We start from the raw sequence: 22207 nt of genomic DNA, 5'->3' as shown, positions 1-22207 counted from the left end.
ATACAAATAGATGGAGAGATATACCATGTTCTTGGATTGGAAGAATCAACATTGTGAAAATGACTCTACTACCCAAAGCAATCTACAGATTCAATGCAATCCCTATCAAACTACCAATGGCATTTTTCACAGAACTAGAACAAAAAATTTCACAATTTGTATGGAAACACAAAAGACCCCGAATAGCCAAAGCAATCTTGAGAAAGAAAAACTGAGCTGGAGGAATCAGGCTCCCTGACTTCAGACTATACTACAAAGCTACAGTCATCAAGACAGTATGGTACTGGCACAAAAACAGAAACATAGATCAATGGAACAGGATAGAAAGCCCAGAGATAAACCCACGCACATATGGTCACCTTATCTTTGATAAAGGAGGCCGGAATGTACAGTGGAGAAAGGACTGCCTCTTCAATAAGTGGTGCTGGGGAAATTGGACAGGTACATGCAAAAGTATGAGATTAGATCACTCCCTAACATCATACACAAAAATAAGCTCAAAATGGATTAAAGACCTAAATGTAAGGCCAGAAACTATCAAACTCTTAGAGGAAAACATAGGCAGAACACTCTATAACATAAATCACAGCAAGATCCTTTTTGACCCACCTCCTAGAGAAATGAAAATAGAAACAAAAATAAACAAATGGGACCAAATGAAACTTCAAAGCTTTTGCACAGAAAAGAAAACCGTAAACAAGAACAAAAGACAACCTCAGAATGGGAGAAAATATCTGCAAATGAAGCAACTGACAAGGGATTAATCTCCAAAATTTATAAGCAGCTCATGCAGCTCAATAACAAAAAAACAGACAACCCAATCCAAAAATGGGCAGAAGACCTAAATAGACATTTCTCCAAAGAAGATATACAGCCTGCCAACAAACACATGAAAGGATGCTCAACATCATTAATCATTAGAGAAATGAAAATCAAAACTACAATGAGATATCATCTCACACCAGTCAGAATGGCCATCATCAAAAAATCTAGAAACAATAAATGCTGGAGAGGGTGTGGAGAAAAGGAAACACTCTTGCACTGCTGGTGGGAATGTGAATTGGTACAGCCACTATGGAGAACAGTATGGAGGTTCCTTAAAAAAGTAAGAATAGTACTACCATATGACCCAGCAATCCCACTACTGGGCATATACCCTGAGAAAACCATAATTCAAAAAGAGTCATGTACCAAAATGTTCATTGCAGCTCTATTTACAATAGCCCAGAGATGGAAACAACCTAAGTGTCCATCATCAGATGAATGGATAAAGAAGATATACATATACAATGTATATATATATATACAATATACAATGGAATATTACTCAGCCATAAAAAGAAACGAAATTGAGCTATTTGTAATGAGGTGGATAGACCTAGAGTCTGTCATACAGAGTGAAGTAAGTCCGAAGGAGAAAGACAAATACCGTATGCTAACACATATATATGGAATTTAAGAAAAAAAAATGTCATGAAGAACCTAGGGGTAAGACAGGAATAAAGACACAGACCTACTAGCGAATGGACTTTTGGATATGTGGAGGGGGAAGGGTAAGCTGTGACAAAGCGAGAGAGAGGCATGGACATATACACACTAACAAACGTAAGGTAGATAGCTAGTGGGAAGCAGCTGCATGGCACAGGGATATCGGCTCGGTGCTTTGTGACCACCTGGAGGGGTGGGATAGGGAGGGTGGGAGGGAGGGAGATGCAAGAAGGAAGAGATATGGGAACATATGTGTATGTATAGCTGATTCACTCTGTTATAAAGCAGAAACTGACACACCACTGTAAAGCAATTATACTCCAATAAAGATGTAAAAAAAAAAATTCAGAATAAAAATTTCAGTATGAAAAAAAGAAAAAAAAAAAAAAAAGAACCACTAAGTAATACTTTGAAAACCCAACACAATGTTTTGGTGAAATTTATTTTAACCAAGTGCAGACTTTGAATAAATAAAAGGATTTAATTACTTAATTTCATGGTTTGTCATAGAGAAAATATCAAATTTCACTCTATCAAAGATTAACAGAAAAATCATAATAAAAACTGTGCAAATTACTTACATAGCTTAAGTAGATATCAAAGATTGCAGACATGCTCTGAGGAACAGAACTAACTGTCAGTCCATGACCCGTGGATAGCTAATTATCAACCCCCAAATGGAAAAATCCTTCATTGCCTATTCAGTTTGTACTGCAGCTTTCAGATCAAGGTTTCATCATTTCTGGTCCTAAATAAGAACCAGCCATGCAGGGAACTTAATTCAAAGTTCACGCACAATTTCAACACAAGTTTATTTCATCTCTTTTTTTCTCCACATTTTCCTTTTTATTTTCACGAGAAAACAAACTACATTATTTCTTGAAATGCACAACCTGCAGGGTGGCCTAGAGTTCTCAGTCACCTCTAGTTCTGAAATCACACTATCCAGCTACGAGAATAAAGGCTTCTATGGAAAATGTATCCTATGAAACTACTATCTGAGTGAGCAAACTAGAGGTTAAAACGAGACATTCATTTCTAGGCTTGAACCCCTCTTTCCAGTCCCAAGAATTCCCAGCGAAAAGGCCAATCTCTTATAAAACTGATGAGGTTCTGTCATCTTTCCCAGTAAATGTGACAGAGCTTTACCTGATGAAGACTTCTTACCTACTCATCTCCAGAAACCTCTCAGGTAATTGAAGTGCGACAAACAGACCCATCTATAAAAAGCTCTCATTGATTAAGATTTTATGTACAGCAATTCAGAAGGGATAGTTAATGGAAGGCAGTCAGTGTGTTCTATTTCTCACCAGCTAGGTTATTATTTGAAGATAGTCTCTGTACCATCACCACCCCTGAAAAAAAAAAAAGAATGCTGGATACTAACCTCATTTTATAGTGTTTCCATAAGTTTATGAAGATAACATGGACTCAGGGCTGCTTCCAAGATGTCTTTTAAACACCTGTGATACCATCTGACAGGATCACCATGTGTCAGTATTCCCATAATGGCTGGAATTTCAGTGGGAAGTCACTAGAGTCCTGCATTTGAGAAACTGGATGCTGTCCCTTTTTTACAGTATCTTAATATACACACGCCTTCCTGGCAGCAACATTGCCTTCAATATAATCTGAATATTTTTGGTGATGGAGGCCAGGGACAATATGGATAAATAAAACACAAATAATTTTCAAACTTTCTAGATTGCTTCAGATTAACAGCTAGAAGTTAATAAATGAAATCCAATGTAATGTCATGCCCAATCCTATTTTATCTACAAGTGACAACTATCACTTCATCAGGAATGTGGTAAGAAAACTGTTTGAATCAGAGTTAGCGGGGCTCCTTTCACGAACTTCACCACTCCCCCAACCTTGCTAGCTAACTAAAGAAATAATACTTATCCAAAAACAATGCAGAAATTCCTCTCCCACCTCAAGAATTAGGATCCTGATAAACACCAAGAAAACTGATGAAATCAACAGTTTGCGGGCAAAAATACAGTAAGGGGAACTGAGGATAGGAGTGAACCTTTAAAAGGTTCAAATATTGGTAAATATTTGAAATATTTGAACCTTAAAAGGTTCAAATATTGGTAAATATTTGAAACCCCTTTAAAATAAAATAAGGAAAAGCATACTCCATGAGAAAATACATTTCATACACTTTTAAGTAAGTATAAAAAATGGATGGCAGTAATTGCCTTCCAAGTTCCTCAAGCAATAGATACCTTTGAGGATCTCAACACCATTGTGACGTTAAATGAGACACTTAGAAAATGACGTCTGCTTGTCATAGATAAAATAAATCCTAAGAAGCTATATTTCCCTTAAATCTGGACCTCCATGAAAATGTTCATCTCTAGGGGCTAGCTGTGAATCTGGAAATGCAGAGAAACAAAAGTAGCTCAAGATGGATAAAGAAAGCTTTGGGACAACTTTTCTTGATCCCACACAGCTGTGTGGAGTGGGTCCCCAGCTCAACACCAAGTACATAACCTCAGTCCTGCCCCAGCAGTTTTATAAACCTTAGCTTCTCCTTCCTTCAGGTCCACAAGTGCAGTCCTAAAGCAGCCTCACTCGTCCTCCTTTCCTCCCAGTTCCCTACATTACATCAAAGAATCAGTTGCTAGATAGATAGCAAATCCCCATATAAAGGCACTTTTCTACTTTCCTGCTTCACACACCCCTGAAAACATGTTAAAGTCAAATATATAATCAGGACTTTTTTAATCCAAAGTTCCTAATTATTCTTCTTTGCTGTATGTCAAATCTATGTCAATCTGTGACACATTGCTATGTGTCAAATCCACATCCTTTAATTCTGTTCTTTTCACTCACAGTCAAATACATACACCACTGGCCTAAGAACAATGAATGTCTGATTGAAGCTAAGTATTAGTCCTTTTTTGGAAAGACAAATAATTTCCCTCTGGTGTCAGCTGCATTAAGCTCATGGGCGCTACACATCTTATCACCGATATCAGCACGTTCCTTGCTCTGTTTTCTAGTCAACTTTCTGAAACAATGGTAAAAAGCAATGAAGTACTCAAAACAGTGTTTTGCTACCAAGATGGTGTTGCTGCTGAAACTACATGTTAGCGGGCAGAAAATGGTAACGACTAACACCACCTATGGTATCAGGAAAGAGAGTTGTGAATAAATAAGGGAGCGATTAAAGGGGGCACAGTTTCAGAGTCTTCAGCTCACATAAAAGATGCTTTGGGGAAAAGATGTCAGGGGCACAGCAGACTAGTTCTTCTTTAGGTCTTAGAAGGAAATTCTCTTTTACTCATTATCCTTGGACCAACCTTTCCTTTCTGATACACTTTAAAGAGCAGTGATGGGGGGTTTCTGTGGAGAGGGTCTCTGCGTCACTTAGGATACTGTGTCGCTATAGCTGCACCCAAATGTGTGGCTTGAGCAAAACAGTGTATTGCTTGCTCACGTAAAAACAGGTTCAGAAGCGGGAAATCACAGCTGACGTGACGACTACCAAATCATCACATTAAACTACTTCTACCTTTCAGTTTCATCATCCTTAATAGGTGGTCTACCTTCACATTCTACCTCATGGACCAATCTGGCTGTTGGAACTCTGACCAACACAAACCCATTCCACACAGAAAGAAGGAAGTAGAAGAAAAGAAAAAGGATCCTCACCAGCCGTCTATCTCCCAAGTAACGTCTGCTTAGATCTCACTGGCCAAAGCGTAATAGCATATGAGGGAAGGTGTGAGGGAAGGTGGCTTGTAAGTATATTCTTTTAATTGAGCGCTTTACCACCCTGACAAAAATTACTTTTATCAGTAAAGCAGAAGGGGGATCAAGGATACTGGGGATACAACTGGATGTCTCTGCTGGTGCCCCAGCTGGTGTTAGTTCTGGGCAGGAGCCCAGTTCCCAGGAGAATCCTTGAGGCACATGAAGGTCCAGCCTTGTTTACCAAAGAGACACCACTGCCAAGTGGGGCGACAGCCTTCCAGCAGGGAAGAGCACCCTTGCTCAGAGTGCCCCTCTGCATCGCCCCCCAAGCACCCTGACATGGGAGGGAGAAAGCTGCCATGACCTCTAGTCATGGGCAGCTCCGTTTCCCCAGCTCATCTCAACAACACTCTAGGCTGTGCTCTGAAGGGGCATCTGTAAGGTTGAGACACCAGACCGCATTCTCAAAGAAACAACGTTATAAACAGTGCGGGAGGTTTCCAGGCTTCACCACAAAGGCCTATTTCACAGGTAATGTAGTAGAAACAGTATTCATTGGCCATCAACCAAAGCGGAATTGATTGGATTTCGACCGATTAGTCTTTGCTCTAATGAGGTGTGCAGAAGAGCCTGAATAGAAGGAAAAAGAAAACAGTAGCAAGGAGCAACTCCTACTTCTTCCTGGCTTTGTTCTCTGGCAAATGCTCCTTTCAATTGCTCTCTCTCTCACAAGTAACTTGTCTTATCCCTGTGTTTTTCCACAGTCCCTTCTCTTTAGCAGCAGGGCTATGGAGCCCATTCAGAGGAATTAGTGAGAAAACGAGGAGACATTGCACAGACCACAACAAGCTTAAGATGACAGGTAGAATCCACCTTCCGGATGTGAGCAGTGAGGATGAGAATGGAGGGGCACTATGCATTAAACTGTGTCCCCCCAAAGATGCTGAAGTCCCAACCACCAGCCCCTCTGAATGTGACCTGATTTGGAAATAGAATCTTGGCCGACGATCCAGTTAAGATGAGGTCATTAGGGAGGGTTCTAATTCAATGTGACTGTGTCCTTATAGAATGGGGACACAGGAAGTCATGCGCACAGGGGGGAAGTGCCAATGTGAGGGTTCAGGCAGAGATGGGAGCCACGCATGTACAAGCCAAGGAGCGCTAAAGCATCAGAAACCACTAGAAGCTAGGACAAAGGCCTGGGACGGAGTCTCCCTCACAGCTCTCATGAGAAACCAACCCTGTCAACGCCTTGATCTGGGACTCCTAGCTTCCGCAACTAAAAGTTTCTGTTGTTTAAGCCACCCAGTCTGTGGCACTTTGTTAGGGCAGCCTTAGCAGACGCATTATGTGGCGTGGCTGAAGCATCTTCACCCACCTTGCTGGCCCAGGCACAATGCTTCCTTTCTCTCAAGCATCCACCTCCTGTGTGGGCCTCAAGTGGCCTCTCAAGGCCCTTAGTTTTCAGCCACCATCATTTACATACTTGGGGCTCCAGCCCTGTGGGTTCCAGGAATACTCACTGACGGCTGGGGTAAGAGTGAGTATTCCCCCCCTAACAGGGCCTCCCCACTCCCAACAAGGATCATTCACCACTATGCAAGATAACGTGAAGTCAGGCGCTGCTACACAGAGGACCTGGGTTTCAAAGTCTGTGCCCACGACAGAACTGCCTGGAGACGCAACTGCCTCTGGCTTAACGTGGAAACAACTGAGCCAAAGCAGAGGGAGGGTACAGGATCAAGCAGCAAGAGGCACTGCAGTCACTCACTTCTGAGGATTCAACCATCTCAGCCTACTCTGCTTGTCAAGATCTCTCAAACACGTTTCTCTGCTTCCGTAACACCTGTCTTTTCTTTCCCTCTCCTGGCCTTTTCACCACAGGATCTGTCTGGAAGACGCTGGGAATGGCAGGGGCTGAAAAAGCTGTGAAGAAAGCTAAATCTTTCAATGATACAAGTGACCTGGGGGAAATCTCCCTTCTATGCATAGCCACTCTCTATCTTTTACTGTTTTTAATAAAAAAATCTATGACGGGAATAACAGAATAAACATCTATGTCACCTGAATATCACCTAATCAACTTGATAAATCAAACACCACTGAAACCCCCAGCACCCCTTCCTGATCTCAGTTCCCCTCTCTCTTCCCAGAGGTAACCACCAACATGAATTTGGTGTTTCTTATTCTCATGCAAGCCTTTATACTTTTACTACAAAAACAACCGTCCAAAAATCAGAGGGCTCCTTGGTCACAGTCCCACTGGTTACTTTTTTTTTTTTAAACTGTCTCTTTCCTTTCTTTCCCTCATCTAGAAAAAGACTAATTATCAGATAAATGTACTCAAACCATGGGGATCACAACTGTCAATAGCTTAATCTGATTCCTGCCAACAATATCTATTTTATTTACTGCATTACCTCCCCTCTCCCCTCAATAAAGCTGTGATATAGGGAATTCAAGCCAGACCAAGAGGAAGTACACTTTGAATAGTTATCTATTTCTGGCACTCCTCAATTCGAATTGGTAAATGGAAGCCTGTTTCACCTACACTCAAAATTCTCTAACAAACCAAAACAAACAAATTAGAATTTAGGAGAAGAACAACTGCACTCCTTTATACAGAGAACTGGAAAAACATGAAAACATTTGTCAGTAATGAATCCATCACTCTTACCTGTTTTCATAAAAGACAAACGCAAACAATAAAATAAAATTGCACTAGACTCAAATACATTAAGTGGAGGACCCAACATCTACCACCATATTTGGAGCCTAGCATATTCTTATTGGAAGTTGGAACAACTTAATGTAGGAATACAATAATTGCTTAGTCAACTAACTAATGGGTTAGTCCATGAGTATTAAACAGTAAGGGAGGTACATGATTTTAAAACACACATAAAAATATTTATGAAACAACTGTTACACGCCAGGCATCGTTCTAGGCATGGAGGACCTAGGGAACCTCTACCCCAGCAGGACAGCATGTGCAAAGTTACATTAATGCCATATTCTGAGGAACTCTGGGAAACCCTCCCTGATCAATAAATCACTCTACAAATCACAACTTGGATAAGAATGGCCACAGTGCTGGTTTCTGAGGAAATCTTATAAAACCCCAAGTGTTAAAGCCAAGCAAAGAAAATCTGTTCTATTCCCTAAATGAATATAGCATCTCTTTGTTGACTAGTGGAACCTATGAAAATGTGTTGTTCAGAGTGATTTCCCACACATAGAAAGTAAGAACTTTTCTGAACCTAAACAAATATCGCCAACAGCTGTAGAAAAAACGTTAATATTTGGAATTTTATAAAACGAATTACTGAAAGTAAGGAAGTGGGTCAGGAACCTAAACAATGATACATGACCATTAGAAACAGCCCAGCACTTAGTTCTCCTGGCTGTTTCTGTTGGAAGACACAGCAAATTTTGTGGGCAAGCAGGGCACTCAGCTCACATATGACTGGTCTGCTCCAGAAGTACTTCCTAGTTGGAAAGAAAATGGACTCCAAGAATCAGTAAGTATCAAAGAATGAGGATTTAGAAGAAAGCCTAAAATACATTAAAATGCTGATGGGACTCTCTCTACAAGGTGAGATTCTGGATGAAAACTTTTCTTCTTCATACTTCTCTATTTTTCTACAATGGAAATAATCAGGAAAAATGATCAATGCTTTATGATCTAAGAATTCTCACAGTAAAATAAAATGCTACCCCATTTCTCAAATGCTACAAGACTACAATACTGAAAATACCCGAAGGAAAAATTATTTAATGCATCAAAAGACACAAGTGAAAGCTAAATGCTCTGCTTTTTTAAAGTGTCTTTTCTCTAAGTGATAAGATACAGGGAAATTTTGAATGCATTTTTTCCTGTGTTTACTAGTTCTTCCACAATGATTCCCTGTGTGATTGACAGAAGTATTGCTTAAATTATTATCTTCTACAAAGGTCAATTAGCCCTAACTTAATAAGATACTATAAATCCTACATTATTACTCAAAAAATAGACCACAATAATAGACCACATATCAGTTCATTCTCCAACAACAAGTCTCGGAAATGCCTCCTAGACTGAATTATTTCCCTCTTTGAAAGGATCCATATAAGTTCAGAGAGGTCAGAATGTACAAACTCTTCTGAAATTAGCAATTTCAGCGGAACACAGGTCCCTGGTTCTCCACTGCTGCTACTCTGTGAGCAGATCAGCACCAAGTCAGATGAGTAAATGAAAGGACATGGTAACAGGCAGAAAATGGAGAGCAAGGTGGTTTGGTTTTTAAATCTCTTTCATATGACTTACACTGCAGGAGTAAAGTATTTCCTGATGATAGAAACACAACTGAACTCAGGGCCAGCTACCTCTTTTACGACAGGCTTTTAAGGCTTATCTTAAGATGAGCTTTTCCTTCCTTCTGCTCTGAACCCCGTTTCCCAATAATCAAGTGGTAGGTTATGAAGCCAGAGAACAATTTGTTACGTCTGTGAATCCCTCTGCCTGCAAGGCCAAGTTTCATCAGCACCCCCCTCCCCCTGCTGCAAGCAACTTGAAATATATGACTGTGTTCTTAGGTTAAGGTCAGTGGTCTGGGTTACAAACACGGGCAGAATGATTTCTATATGGGCAACAAAAAAAGCAAGAGCTTGGGCATCCTCAACAGAGTCATTTACACTCTACAGAGAAGACAGATGAGTGGGAGTCGCCCCCAGGTGTGAGGCGATGGAAGCTTCGGGGCTCTCAGGAGGATGCAGTTCTAGGACCACAAGCAAAAGAAGCCAAGAATGAGAGGATAAGTTGAAATATGTGAGTCACAACCTTTGAAAGTACCTACAACCCTCAAGCACCTACTTCCCTCACTGGCCAGCGTCATTTCTTTTGGAGGCAGTCCTCCCAGTGGCTGGCTCGAGAGATTATTTTCAGCCTTCATTTTGAAGGCTCCTGCTGCCAACACCTGTTTCGATTGTCACTGGCTGACCCCTAAAGACGGAGAGTGCGATTCCCCAATATTAATGGACCCCAAGAGGACAATTCTTTCTGCCAGGCTCACAATGGGTAGGAAAGCCTTCAACTACCTGGCATTTCTTTTAATCAGTTATACTGCTTTGGGGCTCATTTTACAAAGCCATCTGGCTTTGCAGACATCAATGCAAGGACTATGAAAAACCCTCACTTTTTACTGCGGCCCCAGAAAGGGGAGAAATCCACTTCAAAGTGTGTTAAGCTCCCAGGGTTCTGGTGTAGAAATTTCTTGCTCCGATTCTTCATTGTTCAGACATCCAAGGAGCCTAGCCATCTAGGACATAAAAGAATTCTTCTGAAAGCACCATGTAAAATAAAGTGTTTGTTCAGTCACAGTGTCCCTACAAATGTGATCTTATGCTCCATGGCGGGGTGTCTAAGAAGATGAAAATGAAGGGGTCTCAACAGAGCTAGTGGAAGCCTGGTCAGATAAATGGGAGGTTGGGAGACATGAGCCGTCCTAAATTGGAGAACGCTGAGGTGTCCACCTTCCTATGAATATTCTACTCATTCTCACAAAATGTTCCACACCTCAGTTTGGCATTAAGGAGAAATGCTTTGACTTTTTTTTCCACGACTGAATACAACTGCAATTGTATTTAAAATATCTTTACTTTCTATTGCTTTGACAGGTTCACTTTTGAAGTTTTCTATTCATACATTTCAATAGTCCTATCCCTTTTTAAGAGACAGTGAGCTGGCTTTTAACAAATTCAATACTAGGAGAAGGGACCAATGGTATTTTATTTTTTTCTTTCTTTTTTTCTTTTTTTTTACAAAGAGTTATTTCATTCATCAGAATTTAAATGCTAGCAGAAACTACAAAACTCTAGGAGACTGACACATCAACATTTAGATGTATAAAAATACTATGGGGATTAATACCTAGCACCCAGATTTAATGTACCATTTTAAAAAGTTATCCTCTGACATAACTAACCTGGAAGCTAAATGCAGCTGGAGGTTCACGTCACCAGCTCACAATAGGTTTCTCAAAAGAGGCAGTTATTTCTCTTTTGAGGAATGAGGGTCACTGACTACTGACCCAACGCTTCATGCAAATAAATGGAGCAGTCTCAACACATTTCTTAATGGCCAGAAGACCTGACAGCAGAAAGGACAAGTGCTTAGGTCACAATTACCGTTGATTTATAATTTCTGCAACGAGCCCAGGGACAGGGTGGGTCTTCATTCCGAAGGAACCTTATCTTCTCTGGTGATAATACACCTGACTTGCAACAGACCTGTTCAAGGCGAAGCAATATAGAAGAAGTCTCATCCTTGCATCTGATCTGCTGCAGCAATATTTTGTTCTACCTCTTACATGTTGGAGGCTTAACATATTCTAACAGTGAATTAAGGCAAAATAAAGATAGGAAACTGGTGATATTATATTTTGAGACAATTTAAGATAGTATCACTCATAGGAAGGTGGTATTTAACAGGGGTAACATTTTAACAAGAACAAGAGAATCGTATTAAATAAGAACAGTATTAAGTGAAGTTACATTTTACTGTGGCTATTTGTAACATTTACAAATCTTAAATTGATAATGAATGTGTGCAAAATATTTACCTTGATTCAGTTTTAATTTTTAGTTGTAAGATTTTTTTCATCTTTTAAAAGTACAATGTCACATAAGGTTATTTTACTTCAGTTTGATCTAGATTAAGAACACCTATGAATTAAGGTGGGTTCTGGCCCTAAGGAATATTGCTTTGAACATAATACCTGAAATATTTTTGGAGGTACATCATTGTTCTTTGGCCATCACAGTAATACCAACACTTGCTTAGTATCTTCACGTAAGGTGGAGAGGCTGAACATAACTTTAGTTGATTCACTTAAATCCACACATATGATTATTTTTACCCAATGCTTCAGTTGTGGGGCATTTGCTTCCTCATTCCTTAAGTCCCGTGAACACTATTTTAATCATTCTAGCGCTTATATCTTCCCAGTTTATCACTTCAAGTCCTTGAAATCACAGTGACTTTTTGGCTATGATGGCGCACTTGCGGCAACTAGAATTCTTCTAGCTTCAAAAACAAAAAACTCTGTTTATTGCCTGTGGACTCTATTACAGCCACTCCAACCCCTGGTCACAAATGGTTATGTTTGTTTTACGAAAAAGGAGAAGTTCTCCATTCTAATTTAAACAATTCTATCTTCCAGAGTCTAAGCTTGGGCAGCCCTGGAGCAAATTAAAGGCTTAAATATTTGGTATATTATAAAAGAAACATTCCTTTATTATTAATCTTATGACATCCTTATTTATTGTTTACTTACTGTGATTTTAAGTTCCTGTGATAGCCTACATATACTTAAAAACAACTTTATAATTAACAATACAGAATTTACACACATGCAGAATTATATTTAAAATATACTCTTACCTTTTTTTTAAAATCATAGTTGATTTACAATATTGTGTTAGTTTCAGGTGTACAGCAAAGTGATTCCGTTTATATATATATATGCATATATATGTAAATATATACATAAATTCTTTTTCAGATTCCTTTCCATTACAGGTTATTGCAAGATATATTCAATAAGCTTAATGGTAATTATAAGCTTGTTCAAAGGCTCATAATTAGCATTTCCTCTGTCACTTAAATTTCCACTATTGGCCAGCAGAAGTTCCTTCAGTTCTGTTCATCTCTTTATAGCGCCACACACTACTGAAAGCATCCCTTCTCTTTAGCAAAACGAAACAAAACCAACCAAAAACCAAAAAAAACTGTTTTGAAACCAACAAAATGTTCCCTTATCCCAACTGTAGCAGCCAGTTATGTTCTCTGTGCTATACAGTAAATCTTTGTTAATTTATATATTGTAGTGTATATCTGTTAATCCCACACTCCTACTTTATCCCTCCCCGCTTCCCCTCTGGTAACCATAATTTTGTTTTCTATGTCTGTGAGTCTATTTCTGTTTTGTAAGTAAGTTCATTTGTGTTATTGTTTAGATTCCACATGTAAGTGATATCATATAATATTTGATAAACATAAAAAGATACTTATGTTACCATCTTTGCCTATGTTGATGATGATTAAAACTTAAGTACAGGAAACACAATTTGAGTTGGTCAAAATACAGCTTATTAGGAAACATGAGAAATGTGATATGCCTTTTATGTAGTACAGTTTATATCATGTGTCAACCTTTGATAAAACATGATTGACTCATTTTTAAAAACATAATTATATTTTTCAAGTATATCACTCAATAATAATCACAATATATTATTTCACCATTTCCTTTTTGGCTATAGAACAAATTAATGGCTTTTTTTCTAATTAACCAAGTAAACATGGGTAGAACCTACATGGGGATGTCCCTTTACTTTCATAAGCAAAATATAGACCTCACGTGTAAATGCATATGTGTTCATTTGTGAGACAATATTACCATTATTTTAAATCACAAACAGTTTTAGAGTTTAGCTCCAATATTTCAAATGCCTTTAGAGAAATGTAAAGGTATTTATTACCTTAATACTATAACTAAAGTTTCCAAAAAAGCTATTAAGAATGTCAGGGAAAACAATTAAGTTAATATCACATTAATATAAACTTAATGTTAAGAATTGTCAAAAACATAAAGTATTAGACAACTTTACCTCAAATTCCAAATGTGACAATTTCTTAAGTCAACATTTAATTTTAGAAAAACCAAATCATAAAAGATTGCAAAACACATAGTTTATTATGCACTTCAGTTACAGTTCTTTGTTCACATTATCATATTTACACACCCCTCAACCAATCCAGGTATGGGTGTACTTTATAGTTCGTTACATAAGCAGAAATACAAATTATTTATAAGCTCGCTTTAGCTTTATTACAATCTAATTTTTAGACAGATTAAAATATGTCATGCCAAAAAAAACAAAAATGTCATGCCTGCATCCCCATTTTCACACCTTAGGGTAACTGTACAATCATCACAAAGTAAAGTCACATTTAAAGAATTAAAATTCATAGAAAAACCTTTAGGTAATCAATAAATATTTTCCAATTAGTAACATCAAGTAAAGAGATCCTCAAACTGAGAAATAATTTTTTGGCTTTATTTACATGTATTATTATATATTATATTCAAAATATTTAAGATAAAACTCCGCATCTTTAACTTTTAAAATTTAAGTTAACCAGATCAATATGAAACAAAAAATAAATGGCTAAAAACACCTATGAAAAGTGTGAAAAGCAGACCAGTGAGGGAGAACTTACCAGACATTACAACTCACTAGAAAGCCACTGCATTCAAAACAAAATGGTGTTGGCACAGAAATAGACAGAGATCAGAACAGAGAGGCCAGAAATAGATACAAATGTATATGGCATCTTTATATGTGACAAGGGTAACATTTCAATCCCATGAAAAATAAAGTTTCTCATAGTAACTAGGACTTAAGTAACTGGTTATCTAGGGGGAGAAAAAAGAAAGAAAGATAGAATCCTACCTCATATCATGTACAAAACTTAAAACTGGAGTAAGATCTCAATGCTTTTAAAAATGGGGAAGAATATTTACAAGAATACTTGTACGACCACGGGATGGACAATACCATCATAAGCAAAACAGATAATAGAAGCAATAAAGAAAAAGACAGACATAAATAATTACAAAACATAATAATAAGTAAGGATTTTCTTTTGGTAAAAGACATCATACACAGAGACAAGAACTATAAAGAACAATAAAGCTATATTTGCACATATGTAACGATAAGACACAATAAATACCTCCCAGAAACTGTGATGGGAAAACACCACCAAGTAGAAAAATGGGCAGTGAAAATAAATAGGAAATGAAGAAAAGGGAAATTCAAATGAACAATAAACATATGAAAATATATTTAACATCAGAGGCAGTCAGTGAAGAAAATGTAAATTAATGATCAGCGATAATAAGATTGGCAAGAATTAAAATAAACAGTGGCATCCAATGCTGGTGAGAATGCAGGAAATGGGCATTCTTATGTGCAAACGTGATTTGCTATTCCTTTGGGGAAAAGAATCTAGAAATATACATTAAAATTAAAAATACACATACCGTTTGACCAAGCAATTCCACTTCTGGGAATCTATCCTATAGGGAAAAAAAAAGGACCAGTATGTAAGGACATAGGTACAAAGATGTTTACTGTAGCATTGTTTGTTGTGGGGCAGAGGAAGAGGGGGGACTGGGAATAACATGACTGCCCATTAATGAGGAAATGTTTAAATGAAATGTGGAACATCTATAATATAGAATATTATGTATTATTAAAAAGAATGAGATAAATCTGTACATAGTGACTTGGAAGGCTAATAAAGTGAGAAAAGCAAATTGAAGGGCTATACTTCCATTATGAGAACGGCAACAACCACCAGAAGAAAACAATGGACATGCAGACGCTCACATGTACATGGAGTAAGGAATGGAAGAACACAGACCAGGCTAACAATGGCCACCCAGGATTGGGAGTGGGAACAGGGAATGGAAGGGATGGGGATTATTTACTTCCTCCTAGTGTCTCTCTGTGCTGTTTCACTAGTTACTATGAACACTATATTAACTTTACAACTTCAGAATACATTTAAGAAAAAAATATTAGCTTTTATTAGTGGTAGTAGAGCAGAAGGACTTCCAGACATTCATCTGTAGTAAAATAGTAGCCATTAAATAAATATTCCCTTCTTTGCTTATGCCAGTCACTGCAGTGTTCTTTTTTTTTTTTTTTTTTTTTTTGCGGTACGTGGGCCTCTCACTGTTGTGGCCTCTCCCGTTGCGCAGCACAGGCTCCGGACGCGCAGGCTCAGCGGCCATGGCTCACGGGCCCAGCCGCTCCGCGGCATGTGGGAGCTTCCCAGACCAGAGCACGAACCCATGTCGCCTGCATCGGCAGGCGGACTCTCAACCACTGCACCACCAGGGGAGCCCCCCACTGCAGTATTCATTTTTGACGGCTTGCCCAATATCCATTCTGTCTCTCTCCCATATGTGTATCAGCCATGTGGTTTGGGTGGGGTTGACTCCACCCCATTCCCAGAAATTCCTGAATGGTCTAAGCCAGTTCTGTCCACCAGAAATACAATTTGGAGTCACACAATTTTAAATTTTCTAGTAGTCACAGTAACCATGAAAACTGCTGGCAGCCATCTATGAGCTAGGAAGGAAGCCTGCCCTGGGATGAGGGAGAGACTGGGTCCTTGTGTCAACACTGAACCTCTGAATCAACCCTTGCAAGAAGCATGGACTTCTTAGTTACATTAGCTGGTAAATTTCCTTTATTTTTTTCAGCCACTTTGAGTTAGGTTTTCTGTTACTTGCAATCAAATGTATTCCAGTTGATAAACTCATCTATGGACTAAACAAATACTTCCTTCTTAAGCGAAATAACTCAAATGTTCAATATTTCTTCATTTGCAGTCAAGGCATGCTTTTGTTAAACTAGCCTTCCTTGATAACACCTTTAGGCAGCTTCTGAAAACATGCCCAGAGAAGATTTCCAAAGACGAATTCCTGATCATGCAGGGTAACTTTGCATGGTTACAACTCAGAGTATTTCTCCTTAAGACAATACAGACATAAGGCGTCAGAGCAATCAATTAGCTCCACTCTCATTCCACCCTCTTTGCTGACCCTCCCTTTCTAGACCAGTGTGTTCTACCTTTGGCACTATTACCATATTGGACAGATAAGTCTTTGTTGGGGGGTGGTGGTGTGTGGTTTCCTGTACACTGTAGGATGGCTAGCAGCATCCCTGGCCTCTCTCTACCTACTAAATGATAGGAGAAATCCCACCCCCACCCCAAGTAGTTGTGACAATCAAAAATGTCTCTAGACACTGTCAAATGTCTCCTTAGGGGACAAAATCACCTCTGGTTGAGAACCACTGTTCTAGACCAATAATTAGTTCTAATGTAGAACTGACCTGCATTATTTTACCACATGATGGCCTCCCCCCGCTCCCCCCACCCCGCAAGTGTCCCCTGCATCACAATCTTTCCAGGCATTATGGCCTTCTCCTCGACTAGACATGAATACGTGACCCTTGTCTGGCCATGCTCTTCCTCCTCTAATCCCCGCTTATGCTGAGCCCGAGCTCTCCACTGCAGGTCTTCTTTCCGGAAGAAATGTAGCTAGTCCCCTCTGACTTCAGCTTGACATCATTACCTGACCTGCTCCCTGAATCACCCACGCAACCATTTCTTTGAGCTTCTCTGAGGGGATATTTTCTCATTTGTGGTCACTCATTCCTCAATTCAGCCTTCCCCGGCTGGGTCAGCCACCTCCTCCATCAGTATATCGTGGGGGACAATTCCACCCCACTCTATCCACATTGTATCAACTCACACATTATTCTCCCTAATTCATCCCTAAGACTAAAGATAGGTTATAACCACTGGAAAATTCTTCATAGCTTCTCAAATTGATTGACAGATTTAATGCAATTCCAATAAAAATCTCAACAGGCTTTTTTGGATGGAAATTGACAAACTGATTCCAAAATTAAAGAACCTAGAATAGTCCAAACAATTTTGAAAAAAAAAAGAACAAAGTTGGAAGATTAACGCTATCTGATATCTGAACTTATTATAAAGCTACAATAACCAAATCAGTGGGGTACTGATATAAAACAAACAGGCCATGATCCAGAATAGAAAGTCTGCAGATAGACACCCATATATGGACAAACAATTTTCATCAAAACTACAAAGAGATTCAGCAGAGAAAGGACAGTCTGTTCAACAAACGGTGCTGGAACAATTAGATACCTGTATGCAAGAACATAAACTTCGATCCATATTTTACCCATATACAAAATTAACTCAAAATAGATCATAGATGTAAAAATCTAAAATTATAAATCTTATGGAAAGAAAAAGGAGAAAACTTTTGTGACCCTGAGTCAGGCAAAGATGGCTTAGAGGCAACACCAAAACCATGAGCACTTAAAGAACAAATTGATTATTTATACTTCATCAAAACTAAAAACTTTTGCTCTTTAATAGATGCTGTAAAGAGATTGAAAACACAAGCCACAAGCCGGGAGAAAACTTACCAGTCATGTATAACAGCTTTATTTATAATGGCCCCAAACTATAAGCAACCAAAATGTTCATCACTAAGTGGACGGATAATCAAACTATGGTGTATCCACCAATAGGATATTACTTAGAAATAAAAGTAAGGAACTATTAACATACGCTACAATAGAGCTGAATCTCAAAATAATTATGCCAAGTGAAATAAACCAGACAAAAAAGGGTACGAACGGTACTGTTCCATTCATTTAAAATTTTAGGAAATGCAAACTAATCTTTAGGGTTGGAAAATATTAGTACCTGTCTGATTGGGCATGTGAGGGCTGGGAGGAGGTAGCAATTACAAATCGGTAAGAGGAAACTTCTGGAGGAGATGGATATTTCAATACCTTCGCTATGGAGTCTGTTTCACAGGTGTGAATATACATATATGTCAATTTATGATATTGTGTATTTTAAGTGCAATTTATGGTATGCCAATTATAGGTCAATCAAGCTTTTTCTTTTCTTTTTTTTTTTTTAAAGGGGAGAGAGGAGCACTGTTAGTTGTTGGGGAAAACATTAACTGCTAGACCATGTAGGGTTATGCTGCTGTTGGGACACCCTAAATTGGTTCATGCTATACATGGGATTTCATAAGAGGAAGTGGTTTTGTTGTTTTAATTTCTTTTGTGGTTTAATACAAATAGAATTCACAATTCCTGGGTACTTAACATAATACAGCCTAGGTGATGTTAAACAGTAGATAAAAGGTCCATGGGTGGGAAGAGACTACACAGAGCCTTGAGAAGTACCGATCTGAACTATGTTTGCTTTAATTCTCCTTTTAAGTATCTCCCCATATAACCACCACCATCACCACCCCCTGCTGTGGTCTTAAGGATATGTCCAACCAACATCTTCCAGCAAAAAAAAAAAAAATTAGAATAGAGCCAAGTGGCCTGAAATCTCAGAGATAATAATTAAGTAACATGCTTTTTAACAGATGTTTGATGACATTATTTTTCCCCATGATTCTACCAGAATCAACTGCATTTACATACAAATTGGTAATACCTTAGAATCCCAGCTAAAAAAAGCCACCGTTGTTCCCCTAAGACATGAAACCATGTACTGATCTATTAATTTCATTTCAGTGTATGATGTCAAGTGCATTTTAAAAATATACTCCACGGCTTCCAAGGGCTTCCTTAATCCACAAGGACCGGTTTTAGAGTTTAAACTAATTTATCATAGGCATTAAAAAACCTTCTGCTTACTCTCCAAGGTAATTGATTCTTGATTTGCTAAGATACTAAACACTATTCTTTACACCCTGAAATACCAAACCCCTGGTGAACTCACTCATACGCCCCATGCAGAGCAAATCCTCTCGGCCGAGAGGCCAAGGGAAGCCCGGGAAAGCAGCCCACTCCCTCCCTTGGACCCACTGCCAGCCCAGGGGGACGTCCCCCACTGCCCCTGCAGTAAACATCCTTTGTTCCACAGCAGTGACACGGGGATGTCAGAGGGTGCCAACTTCTCCAAGAAAATGCCCTCCTCGGTTTTTGAAAAATACAAATAAATCCAAAAGACAACCTCTGCCTCAAAGCCGACCTTCCCAAGTAAAAGCACACACCTCCACCACCAGTAACAGTAGAATCAGCATTGGAAAATCGGGGTTTAGTAGGAGCTCAGCAACCAGGGCTAATGTCACCACGAGGTTAATCTCACTGATCTCTAGGACACGACAGAAGTTAGAAATCATTTTTCCTGCACAGTGAAAAGCACAACGCCTAGACCAAATTAATATTTTCTAATAGGGAAGAACAATTTCACCTAAGCATCTACAAAACAGGCAAATACTTCTTGAAAGATTACTTTATAGTTCTAGAAAAGGGGCATTTAAAAATTCTTCCCCTCGATATATTATGCCTATTTAAATTTAGTATCATTAGAATTTTCATTCTTAAAAAAAAAATTTTAATTTACCCTTCCATGATAGGCACCCGTTTCCACATGCCGATAAAATTCATAGAATATACTCTTTTTTTTGGCGGTACGCGGGCCTCTCACCGTTGTAGCCTCTCCCGTTGCGGAGCACAGGCTCCGGACGCGCAGGCTCAGCGGCCATTGCTCACGGGCCCAGCCGCTCCGCGGCATGTGGGATCTTCCCGGATCGGGGCACGAACCCGTGTCCCCTGCATCGGCAGGCGGACTCTCAACCACTGCGCCACCAGGGAAGCCCTGCATACATACTTTTATGGATGAGGAAACAGAGACACATAGAGGTTAAGTAACCTTCTGAAGGTCACAGGCTGGTTAAACAGCAGAGGTAGGATTGAACCCAGGCCGTGTGACTCTGAAATGCCTACTGAATAACAGACCTGAGAAGGTGGCTTTTAGTGAGAAAGTGCAGGCACCCACCTGCTGCAGTGGGCCACCCTCCACAAGGCTTGCTGAAAAGATGTTCACTGAAAAAGTCTCCAAATTCCTGTCTGACTCAGGCTTGCTATAAAGTCATTCTGAGAAATATGAAATAGAGAATTTACCCTCATGCCTTTGGACATCCAGAAGCCCGCTTTGCCATTACACACACCCTGATGCTCTCCTGAGAACAGCAGTTCTCATCTAGGGGTGGCATTTTAGATTCACCCTGAGAATGGGCTGAAAGTCCACAAGCCTCGGTGCTCCCCCTGCCTCTGCCCCCAACGCACATACGCGCAGATTCTGATTTGTACTCCCAAGTGTATTTGGAAATGTGCGCACACACACACACACACACACACACACACACACGTATTTTGATAAACCTCCCTAGGCGACCCAACTCTCCCTCCCACGGAGCAAAACTAAGGTCTTCCTAATAATTTTCAAAGGTGAGAAGATCGATCCTACATTGTTTCTATCTCCCAGGTCTCCTCCCCCCAGCCCCCTCACAGAAGATGAATGCAGGCGTGATACAGGATGCTGCAAATACATACCAAATACCAAACTGGCTATTCGATGAATATATAAATGCAATTGACATTCTTTCACAGTCTGAAATCCTCTCTTTACTCTCAGGATATATTACACCATTCTGCTTTTATATAAACATGCCACTTTAAATGCTAATTCAGATGCAACACTCAATTTTTTCTTCATTTTGTTGCTGGGTTTCTAACATTCAAAATGACACTGGACTTCCATTTGGCTTCGACGATAGGCATTTTGAATTCTTGTTGTTTCAATATTTGTAGGGGTAGGAGGGAAGAATGTACTAAGAAGAAAACTAAATTTATTTTAAAACTTATCCAAATACAGTTTACATGCCCTTTATTTTGCTTGAATTAAGCCCTTTCCCTCTCTTTCAGAAAATGTTACCTTCACCTTACTGAAAATCTCGTAAATCTAATTTGACTCCGTTGTAAAACCAAGGTGATTGCCTCTCCTTGCATTCTAGAAATAACCTCATTTTACTCAAACTGCTTTTCTAAACAGCCCATCAAGGCAGCATGCTCTGGCTGAAATACAACTGGCCTGAACATACGTCTTCTTTCTGAAAAATATACACACCTACAGATGCCAATGACATCCACGTGAGCCTCTCCAATTACACAGAAGGTCACTTCCTATCTCGTCTCAAAATGAGGAATTTCAACCTAAGAAATATCCTAATCCAGTGCACCCAGTTCAATCTAATTACAGTGAGACAAACTGTCTTCTGAGTCCAGCAGGCCCCGCTCCACCCAGAAGCTTCCAGTAACCCTCGGGGTCCTCTGCCTCTGTCATCCTAAGCACTGTGACAACACTCTCTCCCTCTGTGGCTCACTCCATTCTTCCATCCCACCCAAACACCCTTTCCTGCTCCTGCCCAAGAGAGACATATGGGAAAGACGTGAGACAAGTTTATCACCTTTTTCATATACTTGTTAACTTATCCATGTGGCAAAATGGTTCTTGACAACAGCTCTCCTTGTCTGTCGC

General features: G+C 39.4%; 1 protein-coding gene across 8 annotated transcripts in view; it reads right to left on the bottom strand.

The window, feature by feature from the left end:
- The window catches only part of MAST4 (microtubule associated serine/threonine kinase family member 4), a 567949-nt gene that overhangs the window by 235186 nt on the left and 310556 nt on the right, over positions 1 to 22207 (bottom strand). For 5 of the 8 annotated variants that reach the window (XM_060295831.1, XM_060295835.1, XM_060295833.1 and 2 more), the window contains one exon: positions 15282 to 15317. The exons of the other annotated variants lie outside the window; for them this stretch is intronic. In XM_060295831.1, coding sequence (XP_060151814.1) covers positions 15282 to 15317 — 36 coding nt within the window. The remainder of the gene's footprint in view (positions 1 to 15281; positions 15318 to 22207) is intronic. 8 annotated transcript variants of the gene reach the window in all.

The sequence above is a fragment of the Globicephala melas genome, chromosome 3 (assembly GCF_963455315.2).
Source record: "Globicephala melas chromosome 3, mGloMel1.2, whole genome shotgun sequence".
In the NCBI taxonomy this organism is placed as follows: domain Eukaryota; kingdom Metazoa; phylum Chordata; class Mammalia; order Artiodactyla; family Delphinidae; genus Globicephala; species Globicephala melas.
This window is presented reverse-complemented; position numbering and strand designations above follow the sequence as displayed.